The following is a 21,168-nucleotide window of genomic DNA, read 5'->3' as shown; positions in this document are numbered from 1 at the left end:
GGTTGGTTGCAGTCTCTGGGGGCTTCAGAGGGGGACAAAGGGACAAAGGGGTCTCCATGAAAAGTTGGGGGATGGGGTGGTGAGGGCCCGTGGTCACCGATTTAACCCATGTTGAAAACAGCGCTCTGGCCTTCTCCGTTAGCCAGCGTGGAGCAGAGTTAATGTAGACTCTGTTCTGGGGTGCTGGGTCCATGAGGGGGTCCACCGGGTCCATGAAGGGGTCCGCCGGGTGCGTCTGCAGGTCGGGTGGGTCGGTGGGGCCGCCGGGGTCCGGTGTTGTGTGACTAGCGTTGATGATGCTGGTCTCGTGCTGAGCTAGTCATGCGGGGGCGATCGCCGAGGGTTCACCGGGGGTCCGTGAGCCAGGGGGTCCTTCGACGATCCGTGAGTCCGCGGAGGCGACTGCCGTGTGATCGTCGGAGGTCGGCTGGTCAGGACATCTGGAGTAGCCCGTTGTTAGTCCCTCAGGATTCATCAGTGAGGAGCTAGCTAAGTTAGCATCGTTAGCTTCGCTGATCACAGACAAAGAAGGATCTGCCGTCGTCAATCCAGCTGCAGTAGCGAGAGCAGCTAGTCTTCGGGTCATCTGTCTGGTAGTTACAGGCCCTGGATTCAATTCTAAATCTCCTGATTGCAGTAATAATAAGAAGATCAAAGATCGACTCATACAACCATTCAGGGGTTTGTCCCTTTTGTTCCGGTTAGCAGCCAGCAGAGATTGAATAACATGAGATCCAAAGCTCGGGTGCTTAGCTACCGTTTTGGCAAGAAGATATAACTCACTGTGTTTTTCGTCCGTTTTGTCCATTTCCCATAAAAGATTCTCGTATTCCATTGGTGTTAGGATCTGTGGTGATTTATAGCATAAATCCGTGATCCATAGTAGAAATAGGAGAAAATGTGGGATGAACCAAGCCTTTGGTGTTTTGGTTCCGGAGCGTGAGCGAAAAACACGTCCTGCCATGGTGATGTCCGGAAGTGCCGAGAGAGCGAGTTGAAATACTAAAATACTGAAATACTAAAATATCTCAAAAAACAGATTGAACACAAAAAATAACTCCGGATTGTGTCGATCGTGTCCCAAACAACAATAAAATAAGATAGGGTTGTCCCAGAGGTGAAATTGCACTTTAAGTTTTAAGCTCATCTCGGGACCCCTCCCCAAAACCGAACCCCAGTTTGGGAACCACTGTCCTAGACCACCAACGTTTCTGACCGATACGATATTTCAAAAAAAAGTCTATTCTAAAATTGAATAAAAGGCCAATACACAACCTAAAAAGGTTGACAACAAGTGCTTAGGACAAAAGGAAAGCTCCAAATGCACACAATGAGAGTCAATTCTAAGAATTAATTCTTCTCTGAAAAACCTTAGTTTAGATTTGATCCGCCGAACGAGGCGGAGATGTTTGCTGTTCAGCGGAAACAACAACATAACACACTCCAAAGGATGGCACACTTCTGGTCGGAAGGAGGAGCCAGGCCCGCTAGGCAACCCACAGTACCTGGAGCCTCCTATAGGGGTCACCAACACCTGCTGCCAACATTAAATTTAGGCCTAGAATTATTGAATGCTTTAACCAGTGAAAAATAGCAGATATACAAGCTCACAGCGCGGCACCGAGTGCCGCGCTGCGAGCTTGTAGATCTGCTATTTTTGAAAAAGTCGTGAAAATGTGTGCAAATCTTTGAATATATGTATTTTCAAAGCGAACGTTTGTAACTAAAATTTTGCTTCTGGGGGTGGACCCCGGAACTAAATATTTTGAGATGGGGGTCCGTGGCCAATATAATTTTAGGGGTCCTTCACATGAAAGGGTTTGAGAACCACTGACATTAGTTAGTCTCTCAAGAACAGACTAACTGAGCCCCACTTAAGTGAAAAGGACCTTTTCTTTGACGATGGCTGGCCAGATTGCTGACATAGAAACACAGGTTTTTCAAAAAACCTTTAGAAGAATTCAAAAGACACTTATAGAATCGGGTCAAAATTATAATTTTCACGATTTTTCAAAAATAGCAGATCTACAAGCTCGCAGCTTATATATCTGCTATTTTTCAATAGTTAAAGCATAAAATAATGATACACAAAATGTGTACCCGTTCTGAATGTGTTAAAATTCAAAAATGTCTAGATTTGTACATGTATGCCCATAAAGAGGGGCACCATGGTTGAAAGTGCTTTATGATTGGGACACATTGGCTGCATAACTACCGACAGGGATGTAGAGAAAAAAAAATAATAATAATGGCAAATAAATCATCCAAAATAACATTCTGGCTTCATAAGACAACTCTTTTCAATACAGACTTTTTAATTTATCCTTTTCATCTTCCTGGATTTTGTACTGGAGTCTAAAACAACAATCAACGTCGAACCGAGCAGAATAAAAGTCACTTGGTGGAGTTCAGTTGGCGTCCTCAGATAGCGTCCTCATCAGTGTTGTTATGAATCCAAACAAACACAGACTGAGAAGGAAACGGTTGCAGAAGTTGGATGCTAATTAATTTAGTTGTCAGTCCAAAGAGAACGCCGTCAAAGCAACGTACGTAGCGCAGGAGAGAGAGAGACACCAGATCTACAACATTGACATTGGGGAAGATCTTACAGGCAAACTAAAGTTCTCGGTGAAGTATTGTTTTATTCCCTTTGATTGTTCTAGGTTTTTTATAATCTCTTCGACAGATACGGTCCACTTTCCCTGTGTCAAAGTCACTCATTTCGTCAGCAAACATTCACGATGTCCGGAAAAAAACCCTCAGATGAATTCTACCGTTTCTCACAAGGTAGTATGAATGATGTCGCATCAGAAACCTCTTATCTCCATATTTTAACCTTTTGTGTTTTTTCGTAACTTAATGCCCCTTGTAGTCATCGCAGATTTGTCTTGGGAAACTTGTGGGAGCCAATCAAAGTTGGGCTCTCATAGTACAATAATACAACAAATAAATATGCTTTAAGTAGCATGTGAGGGGTCAAACAAGGGGTTTTTCGGGATTCTGAATCCAATGCAAGCATTTGTTTTGCACAAACAACATTCCTTTCTGAAAAAACGGCCCTGACAAAACTGTGAAAAGTGATGACTCATCACTAAACCATCACTAAAGCATAGTTTTATGGGGACCATTTTTAGCCCAAGGAATGTTTTTCGTGCAAAACGAATGCTTGCATTGGATTCAGAATCCTGAAAAACACCTAGTTTGACCCTTCACATGCTACTTAAAGCATATTTATTTTTTGTATTATTGTACTGTATAGTAAAGTCTATGAGAGCCTAACTTTGATTGGCTCCCACAAGTTTCCCAAGACAAATCTGCGATGCCCCTATAGCCAAAAATGTTCCATATGGCATGTTCTAACTGTGTACCAAATTTCATGCTTCTTTCATAAAGTGCACAATTCCATCAAAATACTGCCCGAAACGCCTGGACTATTGAGCCATCTTGCAGTGTCACACAAAAGTATCAAAAGTAGCAGATCTACAAGCTCGAAACGACACGTTTGAGCTTTTCAATCTGATACTTTTGATACTTTTGAATTTGAAACCTGAAAAGTAACAGTTTTTGTCGGGTGTAAACCTTATAGAGCAGGGGTCTTCAACGTTTTCCGGCCAAGGACCCCTTAGTTGAGAGAGAGATGAAGCAGGGACCCGCACAACCTGTTCATAGATTCCATATAGTTTCATCATTTGACAGCACAATCATCAGCGTATTTCGGATTCATGTCAATTTGTCTTTTCAGATATTTAACTACTTGAACTGTCAATACTTAATAAAGTTGACCTTTCACTATGTATTTAGTCTGCTCTTTTTCCCCTATCCTCTTTGCCAAAAATAGCTGATCTAAGCTGATCTACAAGCTTACAACGAGCTTGTAGATCGGCTATTTTTGGCTAAAGTTCTCAGAATAAGGACACTACCGTGGTTAATATAAACTAGACCAGGTCAACCTGGTTGTGCCAGACCCCCTGTCTGTCATCATCATTTATGACATCATGCCTTTTATAGGCATGTCATCATCATGTCGTCATCATCATATATACCCTTTATATAGAAAACCCGGACCGACATTTGCTTATGTAGGCCTACCCATTTCATGGGTCTGGCAAAAAGGAGAACAAAGTTTAAGAAGACCACATGTAGTAACTCTGAGGACCCCCTAGGGGTCCCAGACCCCCTGTTGAAGACCCTTGTTCTAATGTAGTTATTCACAAGCTCTTACTTTTCATTGACTCAATATTCATACAAACCCACATACAGACTTCCCAAAACATTGACTTTAAACATTCTAATAGCAGAAATAGCCCAATGTACAAGCTCACAACGCATTGCATCGCGGCGCGCTGTGAGCTTGTAGATCGACAGTTCTTTTGCTAGCAGGCCGTTAATTTACGATCATAAAAACTGTTGAACTACGGAGATACAAGGCTTTCTGCCCCCGACAGTAACGATATTAAAAATAAAAAAAGAAACACAAGGAAACATCACTGTAGTCTCAGGCCAATAAGAAGCCAATAAGAAGCCTGGGGCTTGCCCTCAACTCACTCATTCACTCACTCGCAGGAAATGTCAGGTAATTAAACCCAGGTGAAGGAACCCATTTAGGCCTAGAATTATTGAATGCTTTAACCAGTGAAAAATAGCAGATATACAAGCTCACAGCGCGGCACCGAGTGCCGCACTGCGAGCTTGTAGATCTGCTATTTTTGAAAAAGTTGTGAAAATGTGTGCAAATCTTTGAATATGTACAGTATTTTCAAAGCGAACGTTCGTAACTCAAATTTTGCTTCTGGGGGGTCCCTGGAACTAAATATTTTGAGATGCAGGTCCGTGGCCAAATACATATCAGTTTGGGGGTCCTTCACATGAAAAGGTTTGAGAACCACTGACATAGTAGTCTCTCAAGAACGGACTAACTGAGCTCCAGTTCAAGTGAAAAGGACCTTTTCTTTGACGATGGCTGGCCAGATTGCTGACATGGAAACATAGGTTTTTCAAAAAAATCGTAGAAGGATTCAAAAGACGCTTATAGAATCGGGTCAAAATTATAGTTTTCACGATTTTTCAAAAATAGCAGATCTACAAGCTCGCAGCGCGGCACTCGGTGCCGTGCTGTGAGCTTGCATATCTGCTATTTTTCAATAGTTAAAGCATAAAATAATGATACACAATAATGTGTACCCGTTCTGAATGGGTTTTAACCCCAAGTGATGGATTAAGGGATGTTGGTTGAAGGTCGGGGTCCAGTCAGTCCCAGTCCCTCTCTCCCTCTTCTCCCTGCCTGAGTCGGGGCCACAGAGGCTGGGCAGAGAGACGTCCCCAAGCATCTTGTCTCACGGCCAGGCTTCCCAAGCAGCTGGTCTGACTCTGCTTTTAAACCTTTAAACCACTTTAACCACTTCAACCATTATTTTATGCTTTAACTAAAAAACAGCAGATATACAAGCTCACAGCGTGGCACCGGGTGCCGCGCTGCGAGCTGGTACATCTGCTATTTTTGAAAAATCGTGAGAATGTGTGCAAGTCTTTGACTATGTCTTTGACCCGGTCTTTGACCCGACTTCTAAATCCTTCTTCTAAATCAGTGGTTCTAAAACTTTCTCATGTCAAATTACATGTATTTGGCCACGGACCCCCCCAATCTCAAAATATGTGGTTCCAGGGACCCCCCAGAAGCAGAGATTTGAGTTACAAAAGTTTGCTTTGAAATATATTGAAAAATGTGCACACATTTTCACAATTTCTTCAAAAATAGCAGATATACAGGCTCACAGTATATCACTGTGAGCTTGTATATCTGCTATTTTTCAATAGTTAAAGCATTAAATATTTCTAGGCCTGAATGGCTTAACCTGAGCGGCGAGGAAAGCTGCTCGGAGACGCAGCAGCGACAGCTGCTGCTGTTGCTCCAAGGGAGAGAGATATACTGTAGGTATTAAAACCCAGATTTACAAGAGACAACAATATCCCTCTCCCTCACGGGGGTATAATCTGTGGGGGTGTTTCACACGGGGGGGAAAAAAGAGTGCACATGTGCCCACACAAACAAACACACACACACACACACACACACACACGCGCACGCACACACACACACACACACACACACACACACACACACACACACACACACACACACACACACACACGCACCCTTAAGCTATACGTCATGTGCACGCGGTAACGCTCAAGTTTAAACACACACTGACTGCATGGTGCATGTGAATCTGACAAGACAGCATGCGCCGGCACTTTTATCTTTTATACATTTTTTTTTCTCCATAGAAATCGTCTCCTCTTGGGCGCTTGCACAATGCATGCAGCAAAGAAAAGGGGTTTCTGGCTTTCCCTCCGAGTGATCGATGAGAACGAGTCTCTCTGCTGTGCTCCGGAGCTACGCCGCTAATCAGCCCAGAAACCCTATGAAATATCCACGCCGCACAGGGGTGTCGCACCAAATTCTGGGCCCTGGGTACTTTAACTATTGAAAAATAGCAGATATACAATCTCACAGTGAGCTTGTATATCTGCTATTTCTTTTTTAAATCATGAAAATGTGTGCATTTTTCAAAAGATATTTCAAATCCTTCTAAGGTTTTTTTTGAAAAACCGATGTTTCTATCTCAGTGGTGCTCAAACTTTTTCATGTGAAGGACCACCAAAATGATATGTATTTGGCCACGGACCCCCATCTCAAAATATTTAGTTCCAGGGACCCCCCCAGAAGCAAAGTCTGAGTTACAAATGTTTGCTTAAAAAATATATATATTCAAAGATTTGCACACATTTTCATGACTTTGCAAAAATAGCAGATCTACATACAAGCTTGCAGCGCGGCACCGTGAGCTTGTATATCTGCTTTTTTTCAATAGCTAAATTATAAAATAATTAAGGCCCCTCCACCTTGGGCCCTATAGTAACTCAGTCCCACTTTTCCCCCCCGTGTGACGCCCCTGACGGCGCTAATCAGCCCAGAACCCTAGAAATATCCATCCTTTTTTTATTTCCTCGCGTCTCTCAGACTTCAGCCTCTCCGCTGCTGCGCTCTCTTCAAACGGAACATAAGCTCGCAGCGCGTAGCCGCCGCTCCGCCATGCAACTCAGGAACCCGTGTTCTTTAGCACATCAAAAGCCTTTTCTTTTTCTTTCTTTTTTTTAAGCTGACATCCACTACAAACAGAAGAGCAGCATTGTGAGAACCAAACGGACAGGGCAGGCGGGCTGGGGAGGGGAGGGGAGGGGAGGGGAGGGGAGGGTTGGAGGCAACTGAAAGACCAAAGTTTCCAAAAAAAGCGAGGAGGAGAGAGATTCCACAGAAACCGACATCTATAGCGAAACGGAAACTAGCACAGAGAATGTCAGCGGATCAGAAAGATTACAGTGGATTGGTGCAAGAGAGTGCAAGAGTCCACGAGAAAGAGGAGAGGCCTCTTCGCCTGAAGCGTCCGAACAAGAGCGAGATCTCTCGGATCTGTCTATGTCTCAATGGAATGGACGTGAACTCTCGAACCCGTACGGGCGCGAGTCGTCTATCGAACACAAGGCGATGACCGCGATTGCGACCAACGCCTTAACGTGATCGTTAAAGTCTGTAAACAAAGTCGATGCCGCCGCCGTGCACACCACCCCAAAAACGCCTCCTTTCTTTCACGTTGCACGGAGACACCACCCCCAAAAAAATAACTCCATTTAGACGCTGCTATCCCAGAATCTATATCGGAGTAAAAAAAAAACGTCTTTTAGGAGTCGAAGGCGCGGTCTTCGCAGATCTCCAGCGGGGTCTTGGTGGCTCCGCCCAGCACCTCCACGTTGGCGTCCACCCAGGGGATGACGTTGCCCGGCATGTAGGCGGAGCAGTTGGCCATGCCGATGATGTCGGCGGGCCGCAGCACGCGGTCCCACATGTTGAACTGGCTCAGCTCGCCCACGAAGGCCTGCGTGGCGTCGAAGCGACCGCCCACAATGTCCTGCACAGGGGAGAGAGAGACAGAGAGGTGAGGTGTGAGGTCACATGTCGTGAGGTTTGAGATAAGTTGGCATGTTTTAACCCATTAAGACCTTTAACACCCAAGGGGCCAAACTCGTTCAGTAACGAGACAAGGCCACTGGAGGTCGCTGTGCCAAAAGGAGTTGTCTCGTTCAGGAATGAGACAAAGGGTTAACTTGGTTACACGCAGCTGCATCCGTTCTGTGTTGTCTGTGAAAGAGTAAGACCCTGGTCCATACATCATAACGTAGCTCGCAGAGAGACAAAATGGCGCGTCTAGGCTGCATTGATTTCTATTCTATGCTGAAACATAAAAAGGGCTTTATCTATGAATAAGGTGCAAAGAACGCCAGGGAAGCAGAGATCTGCCTGTTTTCACGGCGACACTTTACCGCGATGGTCGACCCCGGTTTGGATTTTAGTTTCGCGAGCGTTTGTAAACAAATGGATTATCTTCCTCAATCGTCAGAGGACACTCATGTGCACACGCACGAAGCTTCCGAGGCTCTTCAAAATTAAAGCGTAAGTGAACGACGGCAGCAGCAACAGCTAGAAATGTTAGAAACCTTGGCTTCCCATGTGTAAGGCCGATTCTACAATGTCTTCTAAATCCAACAGTTTTCTAAAAAATCTCATGTTGCTGTATCAGTGGTGCTCAAACGTTTTCAGGTCAAGGACCCCCAAAATGAATATCCAATGGGTAAAATGCAATTAACCTGAATCCTAGTGTTCCTATTCTGAGAAGAACATTCAGCGAATGCATTTTCTCTTTTCTCCTTTGTACATACAGTACAGTACGTACAGTGTTTTGTATTTGTTGATGACATGTATTAGAGTGTAATTCTTTATGCTATGTTCTCATTCGCTGCCTTTTCAAAATGGCCGCCAAGTACCAGGATGCCACATTCCTACATTTCTAGTGCACGGAGACATTTTTAGTGCACGGATCGTGCACGCCCATGCCTAGATCATGCACCATATGTGTAGTACTTTTTCACAGCTTTCAAACAAAAAAATCCACTTGGAAATCAGTTACAGGCATTCATGAGATAGAAGCCTTCAAAGTCTTCAAATGTAAACAAAGATGGCTGCCATTTTGAAAGATGTGTTTGTTATGGGGCTAAACATGCAATTTCGTGATTGCGATCATGCCTAATACATTTTAGGCATTTTTGAAATTTCTTATTTTAACGGGAAAACTCGGGAAACTCGGGCCGTGGCAGTCTGGGGTACTGAAATAACACTGGAAACTCGGGCCTGGCATTTAATGAGTTAATTAATTGAATACATAAGACCACAGAGTGGAAACAAGTCCCCAGGACTTTCTTGTGTTATCATTTTAGCCTAAATGTCTGACTGTACAACCTGTTGTTTGTATTTCTGACTAATAAATTAGACCTATGCAATCAATCATCAATCAATCAATCAATCAATCAATCAATCAATCAATCAATCAATCAATCAATCAATCACATTTGAAGTTCTGGCTACTGCAACAAACAGTTAGATTGGGCACAATGATGCAAATAGACATGAACCACGGTCACCTGTTCCCTGATGCATGTCCACTCCACAGTGACACGCTGAACTCACTGGGCACACATAACATAACATGACAATGAGCGCTTTCATCCCCAAGGCCATGCTTAGCTTGGTTTACAACTCGGCCCGCAGCAGCTCAAGGTACAGCGATGGTCAATGATGCTGCTGCCATGCAGATACTGTAGATATTCACAGTTGTCGTCTTAATCACGCGTCAGATTCGTAGAACTGTGACTTGTCATGTGTAGCTTCTAGGAGCGTACAGTATATACCAGGGGTGGGCAACTTTGATGATGGAGAGGGCCACTACATGTTCACACTCACTCCAGAGGGCCACAATGCATATACAGTCAGAAATAGCAAAAATAGCAGATCTAAGCTCAAAACGTGTCGCAGTGCGACGCGTTTTGAGCTTTAGATCTGCTATTTTTGCAATTTTTTAATTGGAATCCGAAATACATTTTCGATATTTTTTAATTGGAATTCTGAAAAGTAACACATTTATTTAATTTCAAATGCATTAATGTGTTCTTATGTTAACTTTGTGAACTTAAATACAAATATATTGGCCATAAAATAATTTAATAAAATGAGTGCTGCTATGTCTAATATAGACTGAAGTAATTAAAGCGAGTCATGTTTGCATGGTTGGAAATGGAATTGTAACAGCTGAAATCAATACTATATCAGTATTCCAATATTAACCTGTGGGCCGCATTAAGTGAAGGTGGGGGCCGCATGTGACCCCCAGCCCATGTATGGCATATACAGTAGTAGCCTATATCTATTTACAACCAGGAGCCTTTTATCTGTGATAATTTCGATTGATAATTTTCGATTGTTATGAATCCAATCCATAATGGAATGGGATTTTTCTTTTCCTATTTTTGTTTTTACTTCAGTCCATCACTGTTGAATTCTAGAGCACAATACAACACGGGGGACTGGTGTGAGTGGTCTGTTTAATATCCAGGTTTAGTTCAGGCTGTTCTGCAGTTTACTGAAGCTTGTCTGCACTAAACTCCCACTGCCTCGGGTCTCCCGCGGCCTCACAGACCTCGTATGATGGATCAACGGATCTGCCAAGGTTATGATTCATATCACTGCTGTCTGCGCAGAAACCTCTTATCTCCATATTGTAACTTTTTTTTTTCATAAAAAAAAACAAAACAAAACATTAAAGCCCCAGAAAGCATGTGTCATTTTAGATTTCAACCACTTTAACCATTATTTCATACTTTGGCTATCAAAAGCTCATAGTACTCGCTATGAATTTAAAAAAGAAATCATGAAAATGTGTGCAAATCTTTGAAAATATATATATTTTTAAAGTGAACATCTGTAACTCAAATCTTTTTCTCTCGGAGGCCCTGGAACACAATATTTTGAGATGGGAGTTCCGCGGTCAAATACTAATAATTCTAGGGGTCCTTGACATTAAAAGGTTTGAGCACCACTGATTTAGAAGACCTTTTTAAAAGGTCTTAACCCATTTAGGCCTAGGTCCGATTTGAAAAAAAAAAAAAAAAAGAAAAGCCTTAAAGACCTAAGTCCGATTTGAAAATTACCAACAGTTTTTTCTGGAAAACGAATTACTCAGCCTCTAGCAGTTAGAAACAAAATTCCCAAACTATTCGATAGCTTACCTTGGCTTTCATAGAAAACGTTCAGAAAAAAAAATCTTTCAAAAATTACTGTACATACTGTACATGTACTGTAATACACAAAAATGTATACTCGTCCATATTGGGTTTAATGCGTTAACGCCCCGACTTGATCACTACTACATCACGTCACACAAAAGCATCACAAGTAGCAGATCCGCAAGCTCCTTTCGAGCTTGTAGATCTGCTACTCTTGCTGCGTTTCAATTTGAATCTTAAAAAAGTAACATCCATCCATCCATCCATCCATCCATGATCCATCCATCTTCAACCGCTTATTCAGAATCAGGTCACGGGGGCAATTGTTCCAACTGAGATTTCCAGAGTTCCCTCTCCTGAGCAACTTCCTCCACTCCCTCCAGGGGTATACAGAGGCGTTCCCAGGCCAGCGTGGAGATATAATCCTTCCATCTGGTCTTTGGTCTGCCACAGGGTCTCCTCCCAGCGGGACGTGCATCGAGGACCTTCCTAGGAAGGAGCTCGGGAGGCATCCATACTAGATGCCCGAACCACCTAAGCTGACTCCTTTCCAAGTGTAGGAGCAGCGGTTCTGCCATAGACATAGAAAGGTAGACGCCTCCCTTGGCTTTGAGGCGTGAGATCGTGGGACTCGGCGACCGGTCGTTTACGGTCGTCCCCACTTCCACGTGCGTCACAGAAACCCGAAGTTGGTAGGCCAATCAGAGGCAGGTGGGGGCGGGCCTTTACACACCCAGCCAGTAAAAACAGCTGAGCCGCGCAGCCCCGCAACATCAGGAAATGGTGGATTGATAAGTCACAAAAAAGACGCATTGTGATTGGCCAGTAGTCACATGACTGGCAGCGTGGTCTCCGGCAATCGTGGACATCCGCAGTCTAGTTGTTGCTCGCGGCTCCAATGAACTGCAGCAGCCAATGAGGCATCTAGCTTTTTATATCTATGGGTTCTACTACTCCAAGGTCTCTCTCAGGTGACTCAACCTCTAAGGGAGATACCAGCCACCCGTCTGAGAAAACTAATTTTGTCCGCTTGTACCCGCGACCTTATGCTTTCGGTCATGACCCACACTTTATGACCATAGGTGAGAGTAGGAACGAATTCATTGCTCGGTAGAGCTTTGCCTTCCAGTAACAGTTCTGGACATTAGGGATGGGACGATACACGATATTATCGTTTATCGTGATAAAAAACACTCACGATAATCGTATCGTGGAGATTTCATTTATCGTGACATAGTCCTCCGTCATGCACTGGGATCAATTCACCTTTTATTTGCCGAGCTGCATATCCGGTACCACTTAAACACTATATAATTGGTGAAAGGTACTTAATATCTCTCTCGGTCGTCCTCAGACGAGCTTCCATCGGAGTCTCCAATCTTTCCGGTTCTCCATACACCCGGCCAGCTCCGAAGAGCTTTCAGCTCCCGCATCCTTCTTCAGGACGTCCACATACGTTAACGCGGAACGTCCTCGTGATCGATGCCCGCGCGTTGGTTCCCACAGGATCAGCCTGCTGGCCGGAAGCTCCCGATGTCTGTGGCAGTGGCCGGCCAGCTTCATCCTACTAGCTGCTACCTTCTTGCTGAGCCTCGGCAGTTGCCTGTACAGGTCCTTGTTGGTAATGTGGATGTTCTGGTCCACATTCAGAATACGTACTTGATACAGTCTTTTTTTCCACTCTCTATCAAATGTCTTTGCCAAAAAATAGCCGATCTACAAGCTCACAACGTGTCGCAACGCAACGCGTTGTGAGCTTGTAAATCGGCTATCTTTTGGCAAATGTCCCGCCCCAGGATGATAATGGATGTTTGGGATATTTTGATTACCATGATAATAACGTAAATCGCGATTTCTTTGGTCACAATAATGGTGATACATTTTCATATCGTCCCATCCCTACTGGTCATGTGAGGTTTCCCCGTGACAGAGACGCTGCGCTGTCACGCTGCATCCATAGAGGTGTACATCATCATCATCAGGTGTTTTCCACACTGCCGTCCAGTGCGGTATGCACCGTCGCCCCCTGGAGGAGATGGTGTCAGTTGTGTTTAGAAGCAGATTGATGAGCCAATAGGAAACCATGGTGTGAGAACCCACTGTCTGTCTGCTGTACCGAGGTGTCTGCTGTGTACTGCACACACACACACACATGCACACACGCACGCACGCACGCACGCACGCACGCACGCACGCACGCACGCACGCACGCACGCACGCACGCACGCACGCACGCACGCACGCACGCACGCACGCACGCACACACACACACACACACACACACACACACACACACACACACACACACACACACACACACACACACACACACACACACACACACACACACACACACACACACACACACTTACGAAAGCACACATTCTAACACTCAAACACACACCTCTCTCTCTCTCACTCTCTCTCGCTCTCTCCCAGACACACACACACACACACACACACACACACACACACACACACACACACACACACACACACACACACACACACACACACACACACACACACACACACACACACACACACACACACACACACACACACACACACACACACACACACACACACACACCCACCTGCTCCTGTCCCAGGATGAGCACCCCTCCAGGTTTGATGGGGTGCCAGGGTGCCAGGTTGTCCCCGCTGCCCAGCCTCTCCCCGTCCTGGTAGGCCTCCCAGAAGCCGTCCCGCGTGGTCCACGTGATGCAGATGTGATGCCACCGCCCGTCACTCACCGCCAGGGGCAGCTGGGCCACCTGGAGGGGCAGGAGAGAGGTGGCATTTAGGGAGTTTTTTTTCCATATATTTTTTCTATTTCTATAACATGTTTCTATTGATTAGTCATGCCATGGAGACTTGAGTTCAATCATATATATTTGTATTTGTTGCATTCCTAAGACCAAATGAGATTTGGGTCCCCAAATGCATTTGAGTCAGAATCTCACCCAAAGAGGTCCCCATCCAGGGCCTTGTATTTGGGTCCCCATCCAGGCCCATGCATTTTGGTCCCCATTCAGAATCAAATGGGGGTAAATTTTACTGTAATCATTTTTTTTGTCTTTTTGACAAATACAACAAAATATTATTGAACTCAAGTCTCCATGGCATGACTAATCAATAGAAAAAAGAAGAAGAAGAAAAAAAACATTTGGGGGGTGAACTACTCCTTTAACTCATTCAATGAGAAATCTCATCAATTTGTCCTTTGTCCACACCGCTCAAGATGAGTTTCTCGTATTTTTTTTTTTCATTCATTCATTCATTCATTCAACCTTTATTTAATTTCTCGAAAAGATCAATTGAGGGAGATCCTCATTTACAATGATGCCGAGATTACAAACAGAATTAATACAAAAAGAAAACAGTGTTGACAACAATCAGTTAAAACAGTTACATACTTGTAATGCACGGTTATTAACGGCCTTCATATAATAGGTCCTCACTAATGTTCATAATAAAATATCACAATTTATTTCTACTCAGTCCAAGTCTCCTAGGAGAGCTGTGGGAAGTTCAGAATCCATCGTCTTGTGACATCATCATTTTCCCAAAAAAGATTTTAATCAATATTTTTGAAAAAAATATTTAGATTTTTAATATCGCGAGAACAATGGCTTCCACTTTAAAATTGCAACTTTTCAGGAATAGAAAGCCTGCAGTTTCTATAAGCTGGATTGGTAATCGATGATGTCACAAGACTATGGGTTTCTGACTAGCCCACAGCCCTCCTCTGAGAAAAAAAGAAGAAAAAAAAAAAAGAAAAGCTATTTTTGAGTGAGGACCAATTATATGAACATAGGTTGAAAAGTGGTGGAGTGCCCCTTTAAGTAAACTCCTGAAATGACAAACTGATGCTAGGGTACTCATCTTAAAAGAGATTCCAAGAATCACGTGCACTAACGCTGAAGGCAGTCTTTCCCAGTTCCGAATTAGCAAAGGGGACCTTAAGGACCAGCCAATCGCTGGAGTGAGTTTGAATGTAACTATAGGTTTCTCACGTAGCATGGAAGAGATGTATGGTGGCAGTTTTCCAACCAGGCCAAATGACGTTGGATTATGACAGTGAGTGCTCCCCCGCACCTGTGAGTGATACCAGGATAACAGGATTACAGTACCCAAGGAAATTACGTCATCCGGAAATCCCCCCGGTCCCTCCGCCTCCATGTAAATGGATTTAGAAAGGTCTATTTATTTAGAATGTTTTTTTTTTTCTTTTCTTTTTTTTTCACAACAGGCTTTTCTTCTACGGACCCTAACTATAGAACAGATGATCACAGATTTTAAGTTATTTTTCCAGTGGAAAGAAGAGAGAAAACACTGATATTTTCCAATACAAACATCTTTATGTTAATATCAGCCAATAATATTGGGAGGACGATAATAAGATTGTCTATTTTTTGGCCAAAGTAATCGGTGTAGAGTGGTCCATGTACAGCTGCAACTCTGTTTACTAAGAATAGACAGTTTAAATGCTAGGGGAGTACACACTGAACGCGAACGGCTGCGCAGCGTCGCGGTATCGACGCACATGAAGTGCCGCACGGTAACCCCAACTGGACGCGGCGCGCTGCCACACAGTACATCCATTTCCCCGGTGAGGAGAACCATGGGAGAACATGTTAAACACGCGGCAACGCTGGAAAAATAGAACAGCAGCATATCGGCGCGGCAGGCAAGGCGGCAGAGCCGCGACTGCGCACGTCTGACGCCGCCGGTGTGGGTTAGTTCATTGAAAATAATGGGGCTGTATGTTTTGACGCGCCGCTTCCCCGCCGCCTCCGCGTCTGGTGTGTGTTCCCCTTAACAGTACTTGTGTAAATGTACTTAATAGTTACATTCCACCACTAACTGACAGGCAATAGCGCCACCTGGTTGACCAGGAGAGTCAATATAGGTGTGTCATAACGGTGGTGGAAAGTACGTAGTTACATTTATTCAAGTATTGTAGGCCTACTTAAATACATTTTGTACTGGTAGGTACTTTTTATTATCCTCTAATACAGTGGTTCTCAACCTGTGGGTCGGGACCCCCAGAGGGGTCCCCAAATTATTTTGATTTAGATTAATGTGCATCGTTGTTTTCTCACTCAACAGTACACAAACCAACATAAAGTTTAAGTGTACGGAAGGCAGACAATTGTACAAGTCCCTCTGATCCGAGTCAAAGTCGAGTCACAAGTCATTTGGTCCAAGTCTCAAGCAAGTCTCAAGTTGTTCTGTTGTGGGCAAGTCAAGTCAAGTCGAGTCACAAGGTTGTCAAGTCAAGTCGAGTCGAGTCACAAGGTTGTCATTTCAAGTCGCGTCGAGTCAAGTCGCCTCGAGTCGAGTCGAGTCACCAAGTTGTCAAGTCGAGTCAAGTCACAAGCTTTTCAAGTCGAGTCACAGGTTATATCTCAGGTTTATATCTTGAAGAGCGAAGCCTTTCTTCCTAAAGTAAATGTCAAAAAATACCATGTAGATTAGTCTGCAACACTGCATGAATTAAACCAGTATACATTACATGTCTGATCATTTAGAACCTAGGTAGATGGCAAAGGCTACATTCCATTAAAGAAGTGTATATATTATACACAGTATACTCAGACCCAAATTTGAGTAAATGATACCTCTGTGACCATAACAATTAGGTAATTAACATTCAGTAGGGGAAAAAAAAACAATAACACTAGGCCTACCCTCTGACCATAATACTCTATCATGGCAGAGGTTCTCAAACTTTTAAATTCCGAGGTCTCTCTCCCCTGGAACCAAATGGATTTGGTTGTACACTGACAGTTACAGACCTGTAAGGGTTAATTTAGACCCCTGGTATATGCTCTGAAAAAAATGTAATTTAAAAAAAGCTATACTACAAAATTGCTACAGGCCTATTGCTTTAAAAACAAAAACAAACACAATAATCTTAACGTGCATGCTTTGTTTTGTATTACTAGTACTACAGTATATTTTAATGTCATTTCTCATCAGGCACAAATTTAGCTGCCTACTCCACGTGCTATTGTTTTGCTGGCATGGGGTCCTGCTGGTCCCAAAAGGATCTCACTTTTACGAACGGACATTATTTCGACCATAGAGTCGGGTGTCGAAAAGATGACATGTAGTAACAGCGACACGCTCCAGCGACTAACTGGAGAATAACAGTGAGTGGACTAAATTCAACTATATAGCTGGAGCAAAACTTGTCGGGGGCTAAATGAGAAGGAATAAAGCTTTTGCGTGGGAGTTCTTAACCCTGCTGAGGACTGGATGTATGTTATGAAAAGTGAGAAAGTGGTGGAACTTGGGAGACGGAGGCTTACTACTTGCTACCATGAATGGATATTATTAATGCAGTCACAGATCAACGTTCGTGACACTGGTGAGTGAAATCGTTGTCTTATTAATGTTCAAAACACGATCGACCGACAGTAAATCACCAACACACACATGCACACGCGCACACACACTTAGTTCTAATGTTATCTTCGTATGTTTGGTTTTGCGCAGTCTTCAAGTGGCGGATGAAGTTAGACGTCGTTCCCTCTTTGTCTTTGATTTTACTGTTGCATATTTTGCATTGCGCGTTCCTCTGTTTACCATCTGTGTGGTAGTTTTTGTATGGAAACTGCACTACTTTTGGAACTGCAGTGGCTGCAGAACCACCAGCAGTGGAGGGCTCTGGGGCAGCAGTAGCCATTCGTGCTGTGTGTGTGTCTGGTGCCCTGCTTTGGTGAGTGGCGTAGCGGCAAGTCGTCCGAGTCAGCGTGTCTCAAGTCGAGTCGAGTCGGGAGTCATTGTCTTCCAAGTCAAGTCAAGTCTCAAGTTTTTGTCCTTATGTCCGAGTCAAGTCCAAGTCGTCAAAATATGACTCCCAAGTCAAGTCAAGTCGAGTCATCATGACTCGAGTCCAATTGTCTGACGGAAGGTATCTGCACATTTCTAAAGTGATAATTTAAGGACTTTTTAATACCTCTAACATGAGAAAATTTAACATTGGTCAAATTGTCAAATATTAGAGGCATAAATTGTGACGCGAGGCGTTGTGAGCACGTAGATCGTCTATTTTCACAATGGTACCGTGTTATACAAAATGTAATGCCTCAACTCTTAGTGCTCGTCAGGGTGTGGGGGTCCCCAGTTAAAATATGATTATTTGGGGGGTTGCAGCCTGAAAAGGTTGAGGACCACTGCTCTAATAAACAACCGAATGTCTGTCTGTCTGATATACACGCATGCTGACATCACTGATACTAAACAGTGCCCACATTTTGAGATAACTGACATCATTGATACCGCCGCCTGTACTGCACATGCGTCTAAGCCACGGTAGCCTCGGAAACCCAGACTTCTTTTGGTGATCGGAAGAAAAAGAAGTCTGGGCAAACCCCCCTATAACTGTGCTGGCTCATGACATTTTAATTGTATAAATAAATGTAGCCGTTCAGATATCTTATTTTACATCAGTATTGTTCATGTGAACTGTTTTGTTTAGGCTTATCCATTATAATGATAAAATCACTATGATTTATCAGTTGTTTTCCACCGCTGATCACTTCCTCATTTACTCAAAGTAGACAGCAGGGGGAGTCATGTCCCTCCTCATTTACTCAAAGCAGACAGCAGCAGGAGTCATGTACCCTCTGCGTCATTTTGAGACGTCGGAGGACGCGGCGAGATCCGCCGGCCAACAAATAATGTCCGCGTTCCCTCAGAGTGAAGCCACGGTAACAGCCACATGCTGAATCAATGCCCGAATATGGAAACGACTGACATCACTGATACGTCTGGGTTCTCCAACACTCCTACATTCAATCCCTCATACATTGTGCACACAGGGGCGTCACACCAAATTCTGGGCCCTGGGTACAAGGATTCACTGCGGGCCCCCCATGAATGTTAACTATTGAAAAATAGCAGATATACAAGCTCACAGCGCGGCACCGAGTGCCGCGCTGCGAGCTTGTAGATCTGCTATTTTTGAAAAATCGTGAAAATGTGTGCAAGAAACCTATGTCAACGACCCCCAAGATGATATGTATTTGGCCACGGACCCCGATCTCAAAATATTTAGTTCCAGGCAGGGACCCCCAGAAGCAAAATTTGAGTTAAAATTGTTCGCTTAAAAAATACATATATATTTTCACACATTTTCACAACTTTTCAAAAATAGCAGATCTACAAGCTCGCAGCGCGGCACTCGGTGCCGCGCTGTGAGCTTGTTTATCTGTTATTTTTCAATAGCTAAAGTTACTAGGGCCCCTCCACCTTGGGCCCCAGTAACTCAGTCCCACTTTCCTACCCCTTGTGACGCCCCTGTGTGCACACCCCATAACCCAAACTGCACATCTTTCGGAGCACATATATTCGAACGGGCACGGACTGTCTTTGAATTTGAAAAGTAAATGTTTTGGACATGAGGTTTTCCACCCGCTAGAGACATGCACGGCGCCGTCACGCTGCATTTGCAGACACGTTCATCATCATCAGGTGTTTTCCACGGAGCATCCGGTACAATATACGGTACGGACCGTCACTCCCTGTCGGAGGGGAGGTGTCGGTTCTGTTTGCTAACCGCAAACGATGGTGTCAGTTTCATTGCTTTCTGGAGGAGTGGAAGAGTACCACTTCTCTTCCACCTCCACTACTGGTGGTTTAGACATAACGAACTGAGGTTGACGATTAGACAGGCTTCACATGGGGCCCTCGCTCTGGAGAGAGAGGTTTTCCTCCGCATGAATGTGTGACTGGTGACACATTAGATTACCCAGGCAGGGGCGTCACAAGGGGTAGGAAAGTGGGACTGAGTTACCAGGGCCCAAGGTGGAGGGGCCCTATAGTAACTTTAGCTATTGAAAAATAGCAGATATACAAGCTCACAGCGCGGCACCGAGTGCCGCGCTGCGAGCTTGTAGATCTGCTATTTTTGAAAAGTCGTAAAAATGTGCGCAAATCTTTGAATATGTATTTTTTAAGCGAACATTTGTAACTCAAATTTTGCTTCCGGGGAGGGGTCCCTGGAACTACATATTTTGAGATGGGGGGGTCTAGCTGTGGCCAAATACATATCATCTTGGGGGTCCTTCACATGAAAACGTTTGAGCACCACTGACATAGAAACATAAGTTTCTTGCACACATTTTCACGATTTTTCAAAAATAGCAGATCTACAAGCTCGCAGCGCGGCACTCGGTGCCGCGCTGTGAGCTTGTATATCTGCTATTTTTCAATAGTTAACATTCATGGGGGGCCCGCAGTGAATCCTTGTACCCAGGGCCCATAATTTGGTGTGACGCCCCTGTACCCAGGTGATATAGGCCTACTAGCGTGGAAAAGTCTTCAAAGCCCCCGCAGGGAGCAACGGTTCACCACTCTCTCTCTTGCTCTCTCGCTCTCTCGCTCTCTCGCTCTCTCTCTCTCTCTCTCTCTCTCTCTTGTTTTCCGCAGATCAAAAGGAAAAACAGCTGCGTACTCCAGTCCCACCAATGACATCAGCATCCACAGAGGATGCAGCGCATGCATGAATGAATGCATGCAGCACAGCGGGAGGACAGAACGCAGTGTCTACACAATTACTACATCGACACTGTCTGGAATAAACCTTGTAAGACCATGTTTAAACTTTTCTTTTGTAAATTAATGCCCTATTGCAGTGGTTTTCAAAAATGTTCATATCAAGTTCCATTATTTGCTTGGTATTTGAGCCATGGATGGACCGCCATTTGATGAGATTTAGCCTCATCAAATCTTGATGAGATTGATCAAAATAACAATTCTTCTACATTCTCTAATCGTGTAGACTTGAAGGTCGGGTGACATGGCCAAAACAGCTAATTAAGGCTATCAAATTAGCCACATTTTTTAATGATGTCATGTACCCCCATGTTAAATTACCCAATCAAATTAATTTATTGTAGTTACTGTACTGAAAGTAGTACTTTCTGTACAGTAACGGCAATACCTTAATTTGATTGGGCTAATATGGGGGGAGGGGCGGAG

At 44.1% G+C, this 21,168-nt stretch overlaps 1 protein-coding gene across 1 annotated transcript in view; it reads right to left on the bottom strand.

Annotated features, from left to right (window-relative positions):
- Positions 1-7,739: 7,739 nt before the first annotated feature.
- nptx2a (neuronal pentraxin 2a) overlaps positions 7,740-21,168 on the bottom strand; it is a gene marked incomplete at both ends in the record, with an annotated part of 78,138 nt that continues 64,709 nt past the window's right edge. The window contains 2 exons of the mRNA XM_080723025.1: positions 7,740-7,967; positions 13,770-13,949. Of these exons, the coding sequence (XP_080579151.1) occupies positions 7,740-7,967; positions 13,770-13,949 (408 nt within the window). The remainder of the gene's footprint in view (positions 7,968-13,769; positions 13,950-21,168) is intronic.

Source organism: Nannobrachium achirus (assembly GCF_963921795.1).
Source record: "Nannobrachium achirus genome assembly, chromosome: 4".
NCBI lineage: Eukaryota > Metazoa > Chordata > Actinopteri > Myctophiformes > Myctophidae > Nannobrachium > Nannobrachium achirus.
This window is presented reverse-complemented; position numbering and strand designations above follow the sequence as displayed.